Below are 23804 nucleotides of genomic sequence, written 5' to 3' on the forward strand. Positions count from 1 at the left end.
AAGCAGAGAGCAGGGCGTTTCAAGGAGGATGTGGCAGTTAATTTGATCAAATGCTATAATTTCTAGTAAATGTCCATTGAAATGTCCATTGGCTTAAGTTGTACAGAGGTTTGTCAGGGACTGGCGAAAGCATTTCCAGTGATGTGGTAGAGAAAGGCGCCAGTTTAGGTAGTGCGAATGGGAAAGGAGACACATTTATGGACAAATATTCTGAGAAATTTGCTCCGAAACGGGAGCATAGAAATGATGAAGTGGTTGCAGAAGATTATAGGATTAAGAGAGGGTTCTTTTAAGCTGGGAAATTCTGGAACATCTTATTTTGCTAATAGGAATGGTGCATCAGTGATGATGCAGAGAGAAGGAAAGCTCACAGAGGGAGTGGCCTTGGATAGGGCGGAGCTGATTATTCCATGTAATAGGAGACACAACAGTGTACATGCAGATAGGTTAATGGGTATGGTATTTGGAAAATGAGGAGGTACTGTCTACTTTTATTTTCCAATTGGAGAATGAGGTGAGATGATCAGCTGAGTGGGGTGGAGGGAGGGGTGCCTGACGCTTGAGCAGAGAAGCGATGTGAAATAATAGTCTCAAAGATGGAAGGTCAACCTACTAAGAAAAATAGGACTGATAGTTAGTACTTAGTGCCTATGTGAGATCTTTGGCTAGGAATTTAGCTGTGTGATGGCGTCCCCCATCTGTCCCCCTCCCTCTCCCCCCTGTAACATTCAGCTGCTGGAATAGACAAGACAAAGTGAATGATTGGAGTCAGTCAGGGTTGGGGTTTGCTAGGCTGGCACAAAGAAGGACTGGAGGAGTCTACCTCTGCTACGAGAGGACATTGTCCCCAACGGAGGCTCCTTGTCAGTTGGGATCCCAGAGTGAAGATGATGCAGAGCTGTGGCCACCCTTGAAGGACAGCTGGCAATCATAAGACACACCTCTGTTGTTTGAAACCATTGAGACCTGGGTGTCGTATGCTGGCTGATACACCTGTGGCTGTTGGAAGTCTTTGAAGAGCTTCCTGAGAGCTGTTTCTCAGTCTTCGACTGCTGCTGGGGGCAGTGGATAATTGTCAGTGAAATGTTATGCCTCTGGACGTGGTGGCCCTTGTTAGGTGCTCAGTTAACAGTGGCTCTGATCATGACCTGGCGTTTCTGCACACAGAGCAGACTGACGGTCATCTGGGCTGCGAGACACGTGTTCCTCTGATGGCTGTGGAGTACATGCAGGCTTAAAGCAACCTTGGGGGAGCTCCTCCATGAATTTGTGGCCGGTGTTCTTCTCCTCACTGCCCGCTTTCTCCCCAGCCCCCCGCCAGAGCTGTGTAGAAGGGGGCTATTTAGATGCAATTCCATTGTCCACTGTTCGCCAGTTCCAAGGTCAGGTACATTCAGCTGGCTACAGCAGGGGAGAACACACACACAGGAGCCATGGCGTGTCTCTCCCACTTCTTACCTGTAATTTTTCCTATTTACTGAGCCAGTGTCATTCTCTTTTATTCCAGACCTCCCCGCTTTTCCTTTGTTATTTCACTTCTATCCCGTGCAATCAAATCTGATGCGGGGGCCCGGAGCACCCTCCTAGCACTGGCCTTGTTGTGCTGGTGGTCTTCGGAGTTTTGGCTTCTCAGCACCATTCCCCTCTTAGCACCCAGCACACGCGAGGTAGACAGTGGGTGCTCGATAAAGACAGGTTCTGCTCTCCTAAAAAAAAAAAGACTGGAGAAGCAAGATACTTGAGAGTGTTTGCAGAATAATCATGATGGGGTAATTAACTTGCCCAGAACACAAAGCCACAGGAAGGGCGTGAGTGGAGCCTGAGCGCAGTGAAAAGTCATCGGTGGATTAGAGAGACTGGTAAGGCCAAAGGATTTTTGCAGTGAGAATCCTAGCGTGAGCGAGGTGGCAGTGAGAATGAGGCTTGAAGCTGAAATTTTGAAAGTGGTACAGCTTCTTGGTAGTGATAAAGTGAAATGAAGGTTATTGGAGTGAGAAAGTCAAAGAACTAAGAGGTCACTATTGAAGTTATTGAGAGGAAGACTGAGTCAGATTAATGGTGTCAGCAATGAGAAGGAAATAAGGAAGGCTTGGGGAACTAACCAGGCGGGTGGCATGGGACTAGGTATTTGAAGGAGGAAGGAGAAGACAGAGTTTGGAGGCTGCAGCAGGAGAAAGGATCCCATACTTCCTGCTTTTGAAGTATAGGCAGTAGAAGAAGGAAAAAGCCTCTTGAGAGGATTGTAGGAGAGACAGTATCACTTGAGAACAGCCAGGTCTCTGAAGATGAGCAGGTAGAGAGAACCTTTGGAGAAGAGGTTGAAGTAACAAGTGAATGTAATCATAGTTCCAGAGGGTATGCTGGAAGGACTTGGGAGAGAGAGGAGGTAGGGGGTTGGGTCCAACTAGGAGATGTACATATTGGTGATAATGGATAGCTAGGAGTCTTGGAGTATCGGCTGTGGCTGAGGAGAACAAGATGGGAAATGTAGTGGGACCAGCCCCCGGACAACCTGTTACAAAGATGGGCCAAAATAAGTTTACCTTATTTTGTTGATAGGACCTTGGGCAGATGGTCATAGATCATCAGGCTTGCAGTGACCTCTCCTACTTGCATGGTTAGCCAGGAAAGGCTAATTTAGCTTTTAAGGAGCTAAGATCTGTGATGTTTCTTGAGACCTGTATTTTGCTAATGAATATTTTTATAACATCTGTTTAATAGCACACAATTCTAGTTCTAGGCCTTAAATCCCAACAGATGTGCTCATGTAATATCTTCTTGAAATGTATGTGGTAGGTCTCCTAGCATAAATTCCAGCATTTTTTTATGTATGTATTAATGCTCGTGTTTTATAGGCTGGGGTATGTGGGTGAAGAAAGGGTAATTAACTTGCCCAGAACACAGAGGAGTAGATTCAAATCTGGGTCTGTCTGAATCCAAAGGCCACTGCTTTTCATCAAACCCCACTAGGAAACCACAGAAAGACTCATTGTAAACAAGAGTGTGTAGGATCATGCTTGTACTTTTAAACTTGGCAGTGATGGAAATGGATCTTTTAAATGTTTGCTTTCCATGTTTATGGAATTTCTGCCCACTTAGAAATTTGACATAATTTTAATTTGTTATGTATGTTAGACTGTACTTTAATGCTTAATTACATTTTTATTTCTTATGAAAGAACCTTTTGGATTGTTGTTATTGGACCAAAAAAATGACATCTATTATCAAGTTAACTACCCTCTCTGGAGTTCAAGAAGAGTCTGCTCTTTGTTATCTCCTCCAAGTCGATGAGTTTAGATTTCTATTGGACTGTGGCTGGGATGAGCACTTCTCGATGGATATTATAGATTCCCTGAGGAAGTAAGTTACTTTTGTTATTTCTAGACTTTTAGAAAATCAACTCCTCTTTTCTACACTGTAATACCATATTCATGTTACACAGTGTCTGCTTTTTGGCTCTAATTTAGTTTATAGAAAAAGACTTAGTTTTATTTGCCAAAGAACCAAACAGTGACCGTTTTCACTTGTAAAGTTTGATTGACTTATAAGCTGTGTTATTTGAAATTTGGCCAAATCTTAAGTTAATTGTTACTTGGCTAATGAATCTCAGTAGAAATTTTTGCACCCTAATTCTAGAAAAAAGCAAGATTTAAGTTTATGAGAATTTGAAGTGAGGAAAAACCTTCCATGTGAAAGTTCTGCAGTCAGAGCACATTATCTTTTTATATCTTTTGATGCTAGATGTTAAGAATTGGTGCTTAAAATAATGACTATGAGATACAAAAGGATACTAACCCATCAATTCAGTTATGTTTGCAGTCCTGTACTAATTATGGAAGGAAAGAAGACTTAAACATCTAAAAATCTTAGAAGTTTTAGCAAAAAATTTTTTTCTTGTTAATTTTTTTGTCAGTGAGAGCATATGCTTCATTGATTAAGTTTTACTATAATGAATATGCTGTCAGTCACCATGAGAAAAAGCTGGGGCAAAATTCATAATAAATATGTGGCTGTGTAAATATCTTTTCTTTAATTTCTGAAATTCCAAGCTGAGTTCTTAAACTTAAATTGATGGTATAAAAGATAGCCATTTGAAATCAGCTTACATGTGGTGTCTATTGTTTCTTTTACTTTTCTTTATTAAATGTGTCTAGACACTATATATTTACTGCAACTTATACCATAATTTGGACATTTATGCAGGACAGGGCTAGTAATAATTGAAATTCATAAGTATCATACTTTTAGCTCTTAGTTTTGCTCTTTTACTCCAGCATAGTCTTTTTTCAATTCAGAATAATGAGGGAAATCAGAATTGATGAATTAGTTTTGAGTGTCCTGCCTTTATCCTTAAAACTAGATTTGAAGAAGTTGTTTCGTTTTTTGTCCTAGGCATGTCCACCAGATTGACGCAGTACTGTTGTCCCACCCGGATCCACTCCATCTTGGTGCTCTCCCATATGCCGTCGGGAAGCTGGGTCTAAACTGTGCTATCTATGCAACCATTCCTGTTTATAAAATGGGACAGATGTTCATGTATGACCTTTATCAGGTAATTTGAGCAATTAAACAATTTTTTTAACACTCCGCAGTGATTATTTTTAACCTCTTATTTGTGTTCTTCTTTTAGTCTCGACACAATACAGAAGATTTTACACTGTTTACATTAGATGATGTGGATGCAGCCTTTGACAAAATACAGCAGTTAAAATTCTCTCAGATTGTGAATTTGAAAGGTAAAAAATGTCTCCAGTAGTAAATCATTGGACTAATGGGGTTTAACCTACTGTAAAGTACAAGGGGAATTTGTTGTAAAAATTGTAGGCACTACAAAATACTAACAAAATATTAACAACTCAGGCCTTTTCCCATTTAACTTGGAAAAGGCTTGTTCAGTGTTTGCTGTGTGCAGTGTGGGCACATCCTCCTGTGGGGAGCTCACAGGCTGATGACTGAAAGTAGCGACTGAAGTAAATGCAGTGCTCTGACAGTGCAGGGTGGAAAACAACTGAATCCTAGAATCAAGCATAAAAATTTATTTTTTAATTAGGTCAAGAAGTTACATATTAAATATATACTTAGCATCTATAGAGAGAATTGTATTAAAGATTTTCAGATATGAACCTTGGTGTTGAAAAAAATGTTGCAACAGTGGAATCTGAAGATTTAGCCAGGAAGTAACAGTGGCCTCAACAGTTTTGTTTGTACTTAATTTTTCTTTAGGAAAAATTCTTTACCGTAATGAGATTTGAATTGTCAGATTAGAAGTTAGCAAAAATGGAAACACTTGATAATTTTGTGTACAATATAAATATTAAAATTTATTAGTTCATACTAAATAATTTAATAGTACTAGTAATTTTAAGTTGGATCTCTAGCCTTCTATTCCTAAGCACAAATAAGTCTACAAGAATACGTAATAAAATGACAAGAGCGTTTGCTTCCAGGAGGGAATGGAGTAGCTGGGGGACAGGAGAGTGAGACGTGCATTTCACTGGGCACCTTTTTATTTTTGAATTTTGTATCATTGTATATACTACCTATTAAAAACCAGCTTACAAATAAATAACCTTTCTTTAGGGTTGTAAAAGAAATCTGACTGTTGTCATTATCTTGTCAACGTAGGTAAAGGACATGGCTTGTCTATCACACCTCTGCCAGCTGGTCATATGATAGGTGGAACAATATGGAAAATAGTCAAAGATGGAGAAGAAGAAATTGTTTACGCGGTCGATTTCAACCACAAGAGGGAGATGTAGGTACATCAAGAGAAAAGCTAATGGAAATACAATTGATATTATTTTATACTTTGGAGGGAAAATTAGAAACAAAGTTATTTTTTAACCATAAATCTAGAGCAATTTAAAAGCACCAAATAGTGAATATTTTCAAAATTACTTAATTATTTGCATTGTAAGGGAAAGTTATGATACAGGAGAGAAAAGATATATTTGAAAGTACAGTTAGTATCCACTGTATAAAACAGATATCTTCCCAGAGATGTTGCAGAGGAGATTAATTTTTATACATCAAACTCTATATGCTCTTGACCTACTCATTAAAGGAAATTTGTGATTTTTTTTTTGTATAATCAGTAATTACCATCTAATATAACTATATTTAAAGTCAGACCCTTGAAAAGGAGACACATAGTTTAATATTTTAAATACTTCATTTTGCACTCACAGAATATTATATTGATTATATCTGAATGATGATACTCTGGAAGATCTTCATTTTCTTTCTTTCTTTTTTTTAATTTACCAGATTTTCTTATCAGCGAGTATGTATGCTTTTATAGTTGGAGGTGGAAAAAAACTTTATAGAACAAGTTAATTATATTTTACGTAAGATAAGCTATTGTTTATTTGAAGTGATATAGAATATTTCTCTTCTTCAACTTTGTTATAGCCACTTAAATGGATGTTCCTTGGAAATGTTAAGCAGACCCTCCCTACTTATCACAGATTCATTTAATGCTACGTATGTGCAGCCGAGGAGAAAACAGAGAGATGAGCAGCTTCTGAGTATGTATTACGTGAAGACCTTTTTAAAGAGCTGCAGAAGTGCATGGTAGCATGAATTCCTGTTTGTTCTGGTTAACGTTTTTCTTGTCATAGAGATTCGCTAACTCTAATATTTTTAAAAAACTATTATGGAACCACGTCAATATTTTGTACGAAGAGATGGCATTAGTTGGTTTGAATTTAACATTTGTGAGATAGGTACAAAGATTGGCTTCTCCCAAGCACTCTCTGGTACATGTCTAGAGAATGCCAATATATATAAAAATTTCATATAAATCTGTTAGAAAAACATTCATACTCTAAAAGGAAAATTAGAATAAAGGAGATAAATGAAGGTGCCAGTAGTTGACGATTTTGGCATTGGGTGCTATATGCTCTAACCTAGTACTCTTGGTTCTGGGCTGTTCTCGGCTGCTTTTGTGTTGGCTGGAGTTGCTTTACCTTGTATTGCTTTTTTTATTAGCTATGTGGGATTTTAGCAGGGAAAGTTGGATTCCACTTATAAACATGTTCGAAAACACTGCCTTCACCTAACATTTAAAAAGTATCACCCATAATACTAACTTTAAGAAGTTCTTCAATTCCTGTTTTTTGCCAGAGTTTGGTTTTACTAAATATTTTCAGTACTTTCATCTAGAGCAAGGAAATCTGCTTAAAAATATTTATAAATATATATTTGTGGGAAAAGAGAATATGATCTGTATTTTACTCTACAGGCATACATACATACAAAATATGTATGTATTAATATAAAGTACGTGTGTGTGCAGGTGTGTACGTTGTATGTGTGTGTAAATTTGGGAATTATTTATAATGAAGTTTATTAAGGCTGGTTGCATTTGGCCTACTCATTGAATTTTTGCAGTGTACTGTACAAATAACATTTTCTCTGTGTACTATGGGTGAAAAGGATTGGAAATCACTGATTTATAATTTTTCAATGAAAAAAATTGAGAGTTAATGGCATTATTTTTTACTCCTAGAAAGATATATTCACAGAACAAAAAATATTTGTAATAGCCTGAATGAAAGTTTTTTATTTTTTGCCTGGCTTAGTAATTGCTTATTTATAAGTTATTGCTTTTATAGTAAAAACATGGATATAAAGTTATCTTTAATTTTGTAGTAAAGTATTGTTATGTTCTATAGGAATTTTACATTCTGTTTTCTAGCAAATGTCCTGGAAACACTTCGAGGTGATGGCAATGTATTAATAGCAGTGGACACTGCAGGCAGAGTTTTGGAACTTGCTCAACTCCTTGATCAGATTTGGAGAACTAAGGATGCAGGATTGGGTGTTTACTCATTGGCACTCCTAAATAATGTCAGTTATAACGTGGTGGAATTTTCTAAGTCCCAGGTTTGTTTCCCATTACCATTTGTAATGAAGTTTGCTACGGAGCTTGGGCTTGTGGAAAACAATGTCTTAATTGCCCTTTGGGTTTTATTTTTCTGTTGAAGAGATTGATGATGATAATGATGATGATGACAATAATAACAAAAGCTAAAAATTTACCACTTAGCTATTTTTCAGGCTTTACATTTATTATTTCATTTAATCCTTATACACCCTATGAAGTAGGTTCTGTTTTTCCCTCCATTGTACAGATCGGGCAAGTTGCTTCTCCTCTAACACTTAGTATCACAATTTGTAATATAAGGACAAAAACATAGAACCAACTTTATAAGATAGAAATGTTAGAATCCAATTTTTTCTCCTTTGAATAAGCTCTTAATCTTGAAATATCAATCTCTGGGTTGAGATACTCATTTAGAACTTATACATAGCCTTCTCAATAGAGTTAAAGTAACTTATTAGTGAAACAATGCAAAATTGGATTTTTAGGGGTGAACACTGGGGTGGCAGGATCTAATAGAGGAACCGAAGCAAAAAATAGGCTGCTTGTCAAATGGTACAAATTTAAGGCAACCAGTGTGGGGAAGAGACTTAAGATAGAAGTTGAACTCCTTGTAGAATACACTGAAGTTAAAATATAGCATTTTTTGATTATTGTTTTCTTTCTCCCCCATATTAGGTAGAATGGATGAGTGATAAATTGATGAGATGTTTTGAAGACAAAAGAAATAATCCATTTCAGTTTCGCCATCTCTCTTTATGTCATGGTCTTTCTGATTTGGCTCGAGTACCTAGCCCTAAAGTAGTACTTGCCAGCCAACCTGACCTGGAATGTGGATTTTCAAGGGATCTCTTTATTCAGTGGTGTCAGGACCCTAAAAACTCAATCATTCTAACTTACAGAACTACTCCTGGGACTTTAGCACGTTTCCTAATTGATAATCCTTCTGAAAAAATTACAGAAATAGAGGTAAGCGCCGTACGTGAACTTGATCTTAACACTGTTTGGAGAATATATTATGCATGATATATCAGTGACCAAAAATATATTATGCATGAAATTTATATGCATGCATGAATATATTATGCATGAAAAATCAGTGACCAAAAATAAAACTCAAAATTGTTTCAAGATTTTTATTAGAATAACAGAATAAGAGAGCCTTTCATAGCACAAATTTCAGAGCTCCTTAATTGGAAATTCTCATTTTTCCGTCTTTATTCAGATACAATAGACAACTAGTTGCCTGTGTTTACATTGTACAATTCAGTGAGTTTTTTTTTCAATTATAGTTGGCATACAACACACCAGCCTCAGCTGGACAGCATATTGATCAGAGATCCACGCAACTCACAAAGCGATCACCCCACCAAATCTCCCCCCACATATTCATTCCAACATTATTTTTTTGTTGTTGCTACCAAATTTTATTTATTTATTTATTTTTAAAATTTATTTAAATTCGTTTCACGTATACAGTACATTGGTTAGACATCTATGTAGTTCATAAAATGATCCCTCCAATTGTTCCTTCCTTTCCCTGGCCCTCCATCTAGCCATCATGTTAATGCTAACTGCATTCCCTTTGCATGCTCCCTATCCCCGTGACCAACTGTCAACTGATTTGTACTTCTTTAACCCTTCACCCCATTCTCCTATCTTCCCCTGGCCCCCACTGGTCCATAACCAAATTGTCCACTATATTTGCAAGTCTGTTATTGATTAGTTTGTTCTTTTTGTTCCTTAGATTCCACATATAAATGAAATCATATGGTATTTATCTTTCTCTGTCAGACTTATTTCACTCAGCATAATAACCTTTAGGTCCATCCATGTCGTTGCAAATGGTAGGATTTCATTTTTTTTAATGGCTGAGTAACCATCATTATTAACCATCTTCCCCAGCTGTACTCTACATCCTCATGTCTACTCTGCAACCATTCACCTGTACCTCTAATCCCTTTGCCCTCTTTTTCCCCCCTCACCCCACTCCCATCTAGTAGTCCTCAAAATATTCTCTGTATCTATGAGTTTATTTCTGCTTTTGTTGTTGTTGTTATTGTTGATTTCGTTCTTTAGATTCCACATGGACGTGAAATCATGCGATATTTATCTTTCTCTATCTGACCCATTTCATTCAACACGATACCCTCTAGGTGCATCAAGGCAATGTCTTTTTCCATCCCCTTCCTTTTAGTCTGTGTGTGTCTTCTAATTTGAAGTGAGTCTCTTGTAGGGAGCATATGTAGGGATCTTGTTTTCTTATCCATTCAGCCATTCTACCTTTTGGTTGGAGCACATAATTCTTTTCCATTTGAGGTACTTGTTGATAGGAATGTAGTTGTTGCCATCTTTATTCCAGTTTTTGATACATGTTTTTTCTTCTTAAAGAAATCCCTCCAACATTTCCTGTAATACTGGTTTGGTGTTGATAAATTCCTTTAACTTATTTTTGTCTGGGAAGCTCTTTATCTGCCCTTCAACTCTAAATGATAGCTTTTCTGGATAAAATATTCTTGGTTGTAGATCCTGGGTTTTCATCATGTCAAATATTTTGTGCCAAGCCCTTCTGTCCTGCATAGTTTCTTTTGAGAAATCAGCTGCCAGTTTTATGGGTGCTTCCTTGTAGGCAACTAACTGCTTTTCTCTTGTTGCTTTTAAGCTTCTTCCTTTGTATTTAACCTTTGGCATTTTAATTATGTGTCTTGGTGTGGGCCTCTTTGGGTTCCTGGTTTTTGGAACTCTCTGAGCATCCTGGGATTTTATGTCTATTTCCTGCATCAGGTTAGGGAAGTTTTCCATCATTATTTCTTCAAATAGCTGTTCATTTTGTTTTCCTTCAGGTACCCTGATGACATGGATATTTTTACCTTTCATAGTGTCTCATAGGCTCCTTAAATTATTACTATAGTCTTGGCTTCTTTTTCCTTGCCATTCTGATTGAGTGTCCTTGGCTTTCTCATCCTCTATACAGGTCATTTGATCCTCTTCTTTATTCACTTTGTTTATTCCGTTTTGTATAATTCTCATCTCAGATAATGTATTCTTAATTTCTGACTGGTTCCCTTTTATAATTTCCATTTCCATTTTTGTTTTTTTATCTCTTTGTTGAAGTTCTCACTAAATTCACCTACCCCTCTCATAAGTTCCTTGAGCATCTTTATAACCAGCGTTTTGAACTCTGCATCTGTGAGATTGCTTGACTCCATTATTTCTAGATCTCTGTTCTGTTCTCTCATATGGTTTCTGCTTCTTTGTCTTCTCATTTTGGCTGCCTTTCTGTGTCTGTTCCTATGTATTAAGCAAAAGCTTCTAAATCTTCCGGTCTTATTAGTGCGGCTTTGTGTAGTAGGTATGCAGTGGCACAGTCCTGAGTGGTTCAGCTGCAGGCCAAATTTAGCCCAAGCTTGGGCCCCTCTGAGGCCACCTGTTAAGATTCAGCAAGCAATGCACAGATGTTGTGCTTATAGTTGCCTCAGAAGGCCCCACCAGAAACCGAGGCCAGGTGCCACCAGTATGAGTCTTGGTGCTGCGCAGCAAGGAGCACCTGACTTGCTGAGGATACACCTAGATGTGGCTTGGGTGGGGCTGCGAGTCGGAGGAGGCAGTTTCAGGGAATCCTCTGGGCAGAGTGACCTCTGTTATCCAGTTCGATGATGTCTCTGCTGTGGCAGTGCTGAGTCTGCACACTGGGAGCGGGGAGGGCTCAACAGAGGAACAATGGATACTGCTTGCACTTCGGCCTGGGAGAGAGCCTAGCTTTGGTCCTCATTCTAACTACTCCGTGCCCTCCTTTAAGTCCCTGAGCAGCCGAACCAGCATTGCTGGTCAGAACGAGCAGGTCTGTCACACCAGAAGTCCGCTTGCGGACGTGGCCCCTTTAAGAGGAGTCTGTGTCTGCCGCTGGCGCAGGCTCCCACGCAGCCACTCAGTACGGGCAGCCTCGCGTCCTCACCCCATACTTCCATTTGCCCTTGCAGGATGATTTCTTAGTTCTCTCCCTAGTTGTGTGGCCTGTTCATCTAGATCCCAGGTGATGTTTCCTTGCTGCTCACTCCTTGTTTCTGTCACAACCTTGATTTGGTCGCCAGGGGGATGAATAGAGCCTCTGTCATCTACGCCATTTTTTCCCCTTGGAAATTCTCATTCTTGAACCCTTCCGCGGTAATCCCCAGACCCACACCCAGACAGTATACATATACACTGTCTTAATCTCTCTTTGAAAAGTTCCTTCCACGCTCTTTCCTTAATTGGAATCTGGCTGTTCCCTAATAGTACTCTTTCTCCTGCAGCCCTCTCAAATAGATGCTCTTTTTTTTTTTCTCTTTCATTTTTCATGTACTTTGCATCACACTTGACAATACGCTAATCCCTTCTTGTTCCTGACATTTACTAATCTCTTGGTTATTCTCTGGCATTCATTGGTGACTTTGGACCCTGGTTGACAGCCTTCCTGTCCACTCATACTCTGGCCTCCATTCTTGATGACCTTAGCACTCATATCCATCCAGTTTCCTGGCCCTCTGTTTCTTGACTCTAGTTCTTAGTGACCTTTTCCTCCATGCCTTCCCACGATCATGCTATCTGCTCCCACGGTCATGCCCTTAACCTCTTAACCTTGTTATGTTTCTCTGCATCCCTTCCTCATGCATCCCACTGTGATCTTACAGCTGGCTTGCTCTATTACTGCCACGCCAACAGTTCCTTGGTGCCATTGGGACTTTGAGTTCACGAACCTCACCATTTTCACTGTCATCATTCCTCCAGCTTTGAAAAGTCAGTGGTCCGTCATTATTTTTTAAACACCTTTAATTCTCTTATCCTTCTGTCTGTACTCAGCTGGCAAAGCCTTGACTTTGAACTGTTTGCTTAGTTCTGTCTATACCCAAGCAACTTCATGTTACTGGAGTTAAATACTGTGTGGATGGGTTTTCCCTTACATTTACAATGTCACATCTCAAAAGGGGACCCAACACTAGCACTCAGCATTCTGTGGGCTATTCCTTTTTGTACTTTCTGGTAGGACAGTTTCACACCTCCTTTCTTCTCAAAAATTCTACAACTCCATCTCAGTTCTCACGGATGGGACATGATCTTGTTTTAAACTCAACTGAGAGGTGGAAGTAGTCAGATAGGACTTCCATTATCTTCTCAGCACTAATAGCTTAACCTGTTTCCGCATCTGCATTTGCTGCCTTATCTCCTATTACAGGAGCAAGACAATTAGTCAAATGACCTTACACCAAAAGATCGTTTTGTTAATAACCCACCCATCAAATCGATCAATTTTTCCAAAACTAGCCTTATTAACTTAGTTTATAGCAATTGATACTGAACAGGTTAATAACTGTTAGAGTTGTGCAAAATTTCAGATGACTGCTTTTCATTTTGTCTTCATAGTAGCCATTTTAAGGAATGTTTAATTTGTTAAAAGTGAATTAGTAAGGGTACCTATGAACTGGACTTAAGAAAAGCATAATAATAGTAACTAAAATCTGATATACGTTCGCTATAAATACAGATTTGCTGAGGAAAGATTTGGAGCAAGGATACCAAAGTAAAAAAATACTGTCTTTTGGGTTATTTAATAGCTTAGAAATACAAAGTTAAAAGAACTGAGAAATACTTGAAATGGTTTCATCAGATATGAAATGCTGTATTAGGAAATATTAATTACTAGAAATTCAATTAAGGCTGATATGCCATTTGAGGAATTAATAAAAAGAACATTTAAAGTGGTTTAAGTTTCAAAAAAAAAAACGAAAATGGCATTCAGAGTTTAAACTTGAAACGTTAGGTTTTTGATTTTTTTAATAGCCAGTACTTAATGCTCTTTCCCCTCTCACCTCGTTAGAGGTTTTTCCTTTTCTGTCCATTATCTATCACTTTTTCCTCTGTTTGGTCACATCCAAAACAACTTTTACTGTGACTCCTCCTCTACTCCCAGACTTCTCTGAGTCTTCCTCATCTTAGGGAATAGCAGCACTTCCACCTACTGACTCAAGCCAAAAATCTAGAAATTAAAAAAAACCTGTTCTTTGAATATATACTGAAAAGTGTGCATATTGTAAGCATATGCTGCGATGAGTTTTCGCAAGTTGAACACAGTTGTTGTCTAGCCTGTATCTAGGTCCTTTTCAATGGTAACCTCTGTCCTGACTTTTAATGCACAGATTACTGAAACTTATTTTCAATTCCTTACCTTTCCCTCAACACCCATATTCAATCTAGCAGCAAGTCCTATTGGCTCGACCTCTAGATCTATCCTAACTCTGTCTACTTTTTTCCAGCTCCACTACCATCGTCCCGGCCACCATCCTAGCCCATGCTAAATGCGCTGGCCTGGACTGTGCAGAGTTTCCTAACAGGTTTCTCTATTTTTACGGTTATACTCTATTAATCCTTCTTCTCATAGTAGCCAAAGAGTTCTCTGTCTCTCTCTCTTTATTGTGGTAAAAAAAAAAAAAACAACAAAATTCACTTTCTAACCATTTTTAAGGGTCCAGCATAGCAGTGTTAACTATATGAACTTTTCATCTTACCAAACTGAAACTACCCATTGAACAACTCCCAAAGGCATCTTTTAAACATTCATCATTTCATGTCACTCCCTTGCCGACACCCTCCAGTGTCTTCCTTCTGCTCTCTGAATAAAATCAAAACTCCTTACCCTGGCTTTTAAGGTCCCACATGATCTGATTTCTAACCCTTTCTGACCTTATCTCATTCCACCGTCTCTGTGCTCTGCACTGCTGCACTGCAGCAGACAGAGCCTCTGCACTAGGCGTTCCTTCTGCGTATGATGTTCTTTCCCAGCTTTGCACTTGGCTGGCTTCTCGTCATTCAAGTCTCGGTTCAAAGGTCACCTCCTCAGATTGGCCTTCTCTGACTGCCAATCTAAAATACCTACTCAGTTGTCAATGCATCACCTTTAAGTATTTTTCCCAGCACTCATTACTATCTGGTATTTTCCTTGTTGTCTTGCTTTTTCCACCAGCAACTAGAATACAAGTTCCATGAGAAAAGGGATCTTGGTTTTTTTTTAAAATCTCTAGCACACAGAAAAATGTTGGTGGAATTCAGGAATGAGCAAATTAGTGAATATGTAATAAACCTGATTTCTTATCATGTTAGACAAGAGTTTATTATATATTTTTTTGTCTACATTTATTGCTCTCCTGAGTTAACTCCTTTAAAAAGAGCAAAGATATAGTAAATGAATAAGGCTTAATAAATTGGAATAGATTTGATTAGGAAAAGGAATAACTTGGAGGTAATAGAGTGAAGGAGTAGAAAGAAAAATATCTTAATGTTGATTATTCTAGAACTCTGTTTCTGAATATAGCCATTAATCTTAGATATCTTAAATGAAAGATAAGATAGAGAGCAAAATTTATTATAGCAACAGGCATAAACTAAATTATGTGGTAAATGTTCTGTTAAAATTTATATGTAGGTTAGACAGGCATCTGTATAAGTTCTCAACAGTGTATTTGTAAAGGAAAATAATGACACTTTTCGAAACAATTTATTTTCAAGTAAGATGTGGGATGCCAGATGTAAACATGTATATCACTCATTCATGCTGTACACTAGAATCACTTGATTTTGGTTTAATTTTTTTGTTACTTTTTATTTTGAAATAATTTCAAAGTTAACAGAAAAGTCATAAAAATAGTATACCCAGATTCCCCAGTTGTCAGCATTTCACTGGATTTGTCTTATCACTTCTGCTATATATACATATACAATATTAGTTTTTTTTTCTGAATTATTTGAAACTGTAGATGTTCCATTATCTCTAAACGTAGCAGTGTCCATTACCTAAACAAGGACACTCTCCTGCAAAACCATAGTACATCCATTGAGTCAAGGAAATAAGCATTGATAACATACTACCATTTCATCTACTGACCCCATTCATCTTTTGCTAATTGCCGCAACAATGTCCTTTATAGTTACCCTTTGCTTTTTCATTTGGGATCCCATCCAGAATTACACACTGCATTTAGTTGTCATGACTGTTGACATTTTTGAAGGATATACGTTCTCAATTTTTTCCCTATTCACATACTATATGCTGTTTTTTTTTATAAAGAAATTGGACCAAATTATCCACATATTCTGAAACTAGCTTTTTTTATCTGAGTCTTTCTTGAACAGTATAAGTAGATACAGATTTACCTTATATTAATTTGTATATTAATTTGTACAAACAACAAATGAATGAATTCTTTTTAGTAATTTTATAATAATACATAGTACATATGTATTGTGATTATTTAATCCAGTGGTTCTCAAAAGTATGGTGTGAGGACCCCTTGGGAGCCTGAGACCCTTCAGGGAGTCTGCAAGGTGGAAACTGTTTTTCATGATAACATTGAGGGTTTATTTGTTTCTCACTGTCCCTGCATTTGTACTGACAAGTGAAAGCAGTGGCAGGTAGCGTGCTGGTGCCTTCGTGTATATCAAGGCAGTAGCACAAAACTGCTAGTAATCACTGCATTTTTCATTGCTACATGCTTGTTTGAAAAAAAGTCAGTTTCACTTACAAACGTCCTTGATGAAGCAGTAGAAGTTATTTAGTTTACTAAATTCTTTTAGTAAAAGATTTTTAACTAATCTGGGTGACAAGATAGGAAGTATGTGTAAAGCATTTGTGTTGCATATAAAGTACAGTGGTTGTCTTGAAGAAAATCACTTGTACAATTGTTTGAGTTGTGAGTTGAACTAACCATTTTTTCTTGGAACACCGTTTTCACTTGAAATAATGACATGATTATTCAGACTTAGATATTTTCTCAAAATGGAATAAATTGAGCTGGTCACTTTAAGGAAAACAATAGCATTTATTGCTTAAACTCGATAAAGTTCAAACTTTCACATGAAAATTAGAATTTTAGAAAATGTATACCCATCACTATGGGATTGATAACTTAACCGTAAAAGACTTTTCTGATGAGATTGGTGGTGATATTTGCAAATGTGATTTTTCAAATATTGTCAGCATGTGTAAGATCTATGTAACCTGGTAAACCAATATTTTATAAATAACTGATGCATGATGTTGCAAAATAATGCGTGAATGAAAGATCCATTCAAAATATGAGATAAATCAATACATTTCATATAACAGAGTACCAAAAGTCATTGGTATGACTTCAGATCCTGCATTACAAATAATCTTTAAGAAACTACCACTTTTTGAGTTTTAATATAATATCAAGAAGAATATTCATAAGAATTACTCTTCATAAGAATATTCATATTTAAATATTTTTCCTTTTCAACTATGTAGCTGTATGAGGCTAGATTTTTTTCGCATACTGTAACAAAACCAACATATTGCAAGAGATCAAATGCAGAAGCAGATGTGAGAATCCAGCTGCTTGCTATTAAGCCAGATGTTTAAAGAGATTTGCAAAAATGCAAAATAATGCTATTATTTCCCATTAATTGTTTTTTACTTTGGAAAATATAATTATCTTTTGTAAACATATGTTAATGTTAACATGTAGTGGTTTTATTATTTTTTAATGGACAGATTAATATTTAAAAATTTTAAATTCTCTAATGTGGTAAATATTGATAAATATACAAAAAATGAAGCCCTGTATACCTGAAACTAATGTTTTATGTCAATTATATTTTAATTTAAAATATTAAAAGCCTTTGGGGGTTCTCAGTAATTTTTAAGACTCTAAGGCAATCCTGAATCAAAAAGTTTGAGAACTACTGATGTAATCAGTTTGTGTCGATGGATTTTAAAATGTGTCCAGTTTTTTGCTATTAGAGACATTGCTTCAATGTATTTATTATTTTTTTCACATTGCGTGATTCTTTCAATACGATAAATTCCTACAAGTAGAAATGCTATGTTAAATGACAAGCACGTTTTTATTTTTAGATGTTGGCAAATCACCTTCTGACATAGTTGTACTAATAGACAGTGGATGAAGGCACCCTTTCCCATATAGTAGTTAGGGTTGCCAGTCTCATAGATTAAAAAATGGCATTACGTTTTTAAAAATTTGCATTTTTCAAAAGTCATTAGCGAAATTAGACCTGTTTTAGGGTTATTAGTTATTATTTTGTAAAGTGCTTTTATTATATATATTTTGTCCTTGTCTGATGTGTGGGTCATCTTTTTCTTAACTGATTTAGAAGAGGTCTTAGGAAAAAGTAGCTTTGGATAGTCATACAGTGCTACAAATAACTTAAAATATCTTTTAACCTTTTGAGATTTAAAATGTCAAAGCGATTTTATTTTTTCATATTGCCATATTTATTCATCTTTTTTTTTTATGGCTTTTGGGTTTTAATGTCATGTATAGGCCTCACCTATACCAAATTATAAAAATACTTTTCCGTATTTTCTTTTTCTGATTGGTGATTTTTAAAACCAGTTTGATTTACCTTAAACCCATCCTAGAAACGTGACAGCTCTATTTTAGTATTAATCTAAATAGGATCGGTAAGTGCACGTAACAGAAACTTGAATAATTTCCAGAGGAAAATTTAGTTTGCAAACGATGACTCAATTTAGAGATGGGATGTATCTCACACCCCACTGCCTTAACTCCCTAATATCGATATTTCCTTTTGTCCGCTATTTTTCTTTAGTTGAGGAAACGTGTAAAGCTTGAAGGGAAAGAACTTGAAGAATACTTGGAAAAAGAGAAACTAAAGAAAGAAGCTGCTAAAAAGCTTGAGCAGTCAAAAGAGTGAGTTATTTTCCTACAAATTATAAATTTATATATGTAATTCGAGAAAAACTTATTTCTAACATAAAAAAGTTTAATTGAAAATACTTAACTTTTAACTTCATTACTTTCGTTACATCTTTGAAATGATGCTAGAATACCAAATTCTTTCAGTGCTGATATTAATATGTATTTATTAACTGGCAGTTAATGCTGTGTTTTACAAAATATCAACCTAATAATATTGATAATTTCATTATTCAGTTAGTATTCAGTATTAAAAACAATTTTATAAACATTAATTCAAAATCTTTTGGGTACTTTATGACCTTCATCTATTCCAAAATCATCCTAGGGCTGATATAGATTCCAGCGACGAGAGTGATGTTGAGGAAGATATTGATCAGCCCTCGGCCCATAAGACTAAGCATGACCTGATGATGAAAGGTGAAGGTAGTCGTAAAGGAAGTTTCTTCAAACAGGCTAAAAAGTCTTATCCTATGTTTCCTGCCCCAGAAGAAAGAATTAAATGGGATGAATATGGAGAAATTATCAAGTATGTAAGCAAAACAAGCTTTTCTTTCTTATGCATTAGAGGTATTAACTGTGTTTGAGCTCAGTGAATTTGGTCTTTCTGGTTGTAGTGCACTTGTTAGTTTCTGAGTACCTCGGCTTGAAAGATATAGAAGACTTGTAGTTTGAAACTTAAAAATCGATTGAGGAACATAAAGAGAATTAGTATTAAAAGAACACTGTAGTTTTATTTTTTTAGGTTTGTGAAAAGTTTGAAAAGATGATCAAGACTTTAAAAAAAAGAGAGAAAGGACATGCATTGAAGAAAGACATAGGATAGGAAGAACCTTTGATGGATGGGATTCTGTTAAGTTTGGGAAATGGGTTATGTCTCAAATAGTGCTGTATACATGTTTTAGTTACAAGAGGAATATAAGATAGCATGAGTGGAACCATGGAAAATCTATAAAATCAATATCCACTATTAGAAAAAACCCGAAATCACATGTTCTAATCTCACATTTGAAAACACTGCTATCCTGTATAAAGACCCTTGAGGGTTTCCGTCACTTTCAGGCAAATGTCAAATGCCTTGGCACAGTGCATGATGTCTTTCGCGATCTGGTTTCTCCTTACTTTTCTGCTATGTTTCTATGTACTTCTGTTATGTCAGTGTGCTTCCTCCACTCTGGTGGTCCTCAGCCTTCTCAGTTTTCCTCCTGCTCAGCTTTTTTATGTTAATGCTTTTGCATATGTTTTTCCTTCTGCCTTGTTTCACCTCCCCACCCCAGGTGTCCAGGCTGCTGAATCTGGCCTCACAAACTACTGGAAACCTTTCCTGTTTCTTCCTTGCTACTGCAATACAGTTAGGCCCCCCTTGTACTTTCTTTGTACTTTCACAATGCTATCTTGAACATATAGTGGACTTAGGTCATGCCTGGATTTAATTAGGAAAATTCCACTATCTACTCGGCTCTCTAAAATAGTAGAGAGGAAAAATAGCAATCTAACCAGCATTGGTGAGTTTATTTACCATTCCACAGTGGGCAGTCTGTTTAGCATGTGGACAGTGTTCTTCAGCTTCAATTTCCTTATCTGAAAAATGGGGATAAGAATGAAATGAAGTTGTGTTTCTAGGGCACTTAGCATAGAACCCGACTCATATAAATGCGCTGTAAGTGGTTGCTACTGCTGTCGTTATTATGTGGTTTGCAGTGTAGAGATAGTGGACTCCAGGGGCTAAGAAGCCGCTGCAGCAGGCTAGACGTTGGGTAACAGAGGCTGGGATTCTAGAGCGGAGTGTGACTGGATTTGGGGTGGCCTAGATAATTATAGTAGAGTAGAGAAAACATTTTAAAAGATTTTTTTTTTAAATTTTCACATACAATTCTCTCTGATGTTGGAAGTAAAAACAAGAAGATAGATGTGTTAGTAGTTCGTTGAAATAAAGATGAAGGCTTTTGAGGGAGCTAATGATTTTGTATCTCAGTCTTCTTGTCTTAAAGAGTACTGCTTAATGGTCTTGAAGAACATAATATATGCAGTCAGCTGATAATGGGTATCAGGAAGCTGCACTGGCTTTGGATCACATGTATATTTAAATCTTCAGCTATAAGAGGGGTCTAGAAATTATGCCATCTACTGGTTAATTATATATAAGATTAACTTGATTGTTACTACTTCTAATTAGAGACTTATTATTTAGACCAGAGGATTTCTTAGTGCCGGAACTTCAAGCTACTGAAGAAGAAAAAAGCAAATTAGAATCTGGCTTGACAAATGGAGATGAACCCATGGATCAGGATTTATCTGATGTTCCCACTAAGTGTATTTCTATGACAGAGTCTATTGAAATAAAGTAAGTGCTTTCATTGCATTTTGAAAATAGATAAAGTTTCAAGCACTTGAATTACATAATTTAAGCTGTTTCAAAAGTGAAATTTCTGAATATCCTCTAGTAGGTTTGTACTCTTAAAATTTAATTTCCTTTTTCCATGTAAAGACTTGTGAAGTATGGTGGTATTTTCTCTTCATTAATTATATTTGAATGCTAAAGTAATCGAATTGGTGGTGAGGAGAGGGTTAAACATTAAATTGTACCTTTATGTGAAGAAACATGCTTTTTGGCCTTTTTAGTATGTCTACTAGCAGGTGATGTTATACAGTTCCCAAGTTTAATTTTCCTAAGTGCTCGTTTCATAAAATATACTCCTGGACTTAAATGTCTTTAGTGCCCTAATTTCTTAAAAATACTATTTTGATCTGCAGTAGTTAAAAACCCTTTTTTCCTTTTCTATGTGGTACAGTTAATAACACCAGTAAATCATCATTTTGGAATTTAAAAAAACTCATTAGGGAGTAAACTGGTTTATTGTCCATTGATATCATTTAGTATATATTCTTAGGTATAACTAAGGCCTAAATAGTGCATATTATCACAAACTTTCCTCCACAATGGCTGTACCGGTTTATGTTTTCACTAGCAGAGCAAGAGGCTTCCTTCACCCCTGTTTCCTCACTAACATTTAGCATTGTCTAACTCTTCCAAGTTTTATAGTCTAATCAGTATAAAATATCAGTACTGTTTAAATTTGTTTTACTGTGATTATTGAATTTGATTATCTCTTCAAATGCTTGTTACCTTTTTTGTTTTTTCTTCTGTAAAGTCCATGTTTATGTCCTTTATGCATATGTCCTTTTTGTTACTGATTTTTAGGAGTTCATTATATATTCTGGGTATTATCTGGTTAGTTTTAGACAATGCAAATAATATTGTCTTCCATTGTGTTATTTGTTTTTAAGAGTTGTCCATGGCCTACTTCGTTTAAAAAATCTTTAATTTTGATGAAATAATAAAATATTTCCCATTATTTTTTTGGGGTTCAGAAGAGTAAGCTTGAATAATCATGTCTAATTACAGAGCCAGGGTTACCTACATAGACTATGAAGGACGCTCTGATGGAGATTCCATTAAAAAGATCATCAATCAGATGAAACCACGACAGTTGATCATTGTCCATGGACCACCAGAGGCCAGTCAGGATCTTGCAGAGTGCTGCCGTGCATTCGGTGGAAAAGATATTAAAGTGTACATGCCAAAGCTACATGAAACAGTTGACGCCACTAGTGAAACTCACATCTACCAGGTAAATACGCTGGCATTTGAGTCACAAAGAAGTAAGTACGTTCTGTTGCAGATTAGGACAGGTACATGAGGAATGCAGTGGTGCGTGAGACAGACCTGTACCCCGCCTTAGCAGAGCTTACAGTCTGTGGGGCTTGTAACAAGGAAATAGTACTTATCACACTGTTACACCTCTGATAAAGCACAGGATGCCATGAGACCCCAACCCAAATGTGGAGGTTTCAAAAGATTTCCTGGAGGAAGTGACAACTAAGCTTAAGCTGAAAGGTTGTTCGTTGGGTTGTCAGGGTCGTATGTAGAATAGGAAAGAGAGGGAGAAAGAATGTTCCAGGCAGAGGGGACAGCATTTGCAAAAGTATGCAGGTGGGAGGAATGGTGAGGGTTCACAAATTCAGAAGTTTTAAGAGAATTCACAGATGTCAGGGTTCTACTCCTGATTGAAAAAAAAATAGGCACAGAAAATAGGAATAGAGGAGAGATTAACTCTTATTTGGTAGTGGGACATGGTGTCAGTTAAGGCAGAAGTGTTGTCTATATTTGTTTGGAAAAAAGTGGATTAGAATTCACCAGGCAGAGAAATCACTCTGAGCAGAGCAGGAGGAGCCACCATTCTTAGAATATGGAGGTGTGAAACTGCATGGTGTATTGAGAAAACTATAAACAACTCAGTGCTCCTGAAGTAGCATCAAGTTTTAGAGAACGAGACTTAGCAGTGGCTTTCAACCTTGGCCGCACACAAGAATCAGCAGGGGAGCTTTGCGGGGAGTCGGAGTCTTAGTCTCACTTGTTATATTAGAATCACTGGAAGCAGGGCCCTGGCATTGAAACTTTTTTTTTTTTTAATTGCCACGTGACCCCAGTGTGCAGTCAGTTTTAAGGACCTTCACTTTGGAAAGTGGACAGGGTTCCAGTAACCCTACAGGTCACTAGCCATGGTCAAGATGAGATGAGTGAAAGATTTTCAAATTTCAACATACATCACTAGAGTTAGAAAAATTATAACAACAGACAGCTTATATTTGTTCACTTATACCCTGTGGGGTTTATTTCTCTTCCTCCCCTTTCCGTATCTAGGTGAGATTAAAAGACTCCCTTGTTAGCTCCCTTCAGTTTTGTAAGGCAAAAGATGCTGAATTAGCTTGGATAGATGGTGTCTTAGACATGAGAGTTTCCAAAGTGGACACAGGAGTTATTTTAGAAGAAGGAGAACTTAAGGATGATGGAGAAGATTCAGAAATGCAAGTGGACGCCCCTTCGGATTCTAGCGTCATAGCACAACAAAAGGCCATGAAAAGTCTGTTTGGAGATGATGAGAAAGAAACAGGGGAAGAAAGTGAGATCATTCCCACTCTGGAACCCTTGCCACCTAACGAGGTAAGGAAGTGCGCGCCGCTTCCATCTTCTCCTTAATTTGTCATCCTTCAAATTTTCCTTTTTATGTTTTAAATCATTTAAACTGTGTGTCATATATAGACTGATTTTGGAGTTTTTAAAAATTACTCAAGGTTATGTTTCTGTATGTGCGTGTGTATCCTGTGTGGCTAGGGAATAATAACTC

At 36.9% G+C, this 23804-nt stretch overlaps 1 protein-coding gene across 2 annotated transcripts in view; it reads left to right on the forward strand.

Annotated features, from left to right (window-relative positions):
- The window catches only part of CPSF2 (cleavage and polyadenylation specific factor 2), a 36816-nt gene that overhangs the window by 7264 nt on the left and 5748 nt on the right, over positions 1 to 23804 (forward strand). For both annotated transcript variants that reach the window (XM_039884052.1, XM_039884051.1), the window contains exons 3-14: positions 3179 to 3360; positions 4393 to 4552; positions 4631 to 4736; positions 5626 to 5755; positions 6412 to 6527; positions 7700 to 7887; positions 8564 to 8854; positions 18509 to 18609; positions 18944 to 19144; positions 20807 to 20959; positions 22022 to 22247; positions 23321 to 23620. In XM_039884052.1, the coding sequence (XP_039739986.1) occupies positions 3212 to 3360; positions 4393 to 4552; positions 4631 to 4736; positions 5626 to 5755; positions 6412 to 6527; positions 7700 to 7887; positions 8564 to 8854; positions 18509 to 18609; positions 18944 to 19144; positions 20807 to 20959; positions 22022 to 22247; positions 23321 to 23620 (2121 nt within the window). In that variant the 5' untranslated portion in view covers positions 3179 to 3211. The remainder of the gene's footprint in view (positions 1 to 3178; positions 3361 to 4392; positions 4553 to 4630; positions 4737 to 5625; positions 5756 to 6411; positions 6528 to 7699; positions 7888 to 8563; positions 8855 to 18508; positions 18610 to 18943; positions 19145 to 20806; positions 20960 to 22021; positions 22248 to 23320; positions 23621 to 23804) is intronic.

Source organism: Pteropus medius, unplaced genomic scaffold (genome assembly GCF_902729225.1).
Source record: "Pteropus medius unplaced genomic scaffold, Ma_sr-lr_union100, whole genome shotgun sequence".
Taxonomy (NCBI): domain Eukaryota; kingdom Metazoa; phylum Chordata; class Mammalia; order Chiroptera; family Pteropodidae; genus Pteropus; species Pteropus medius.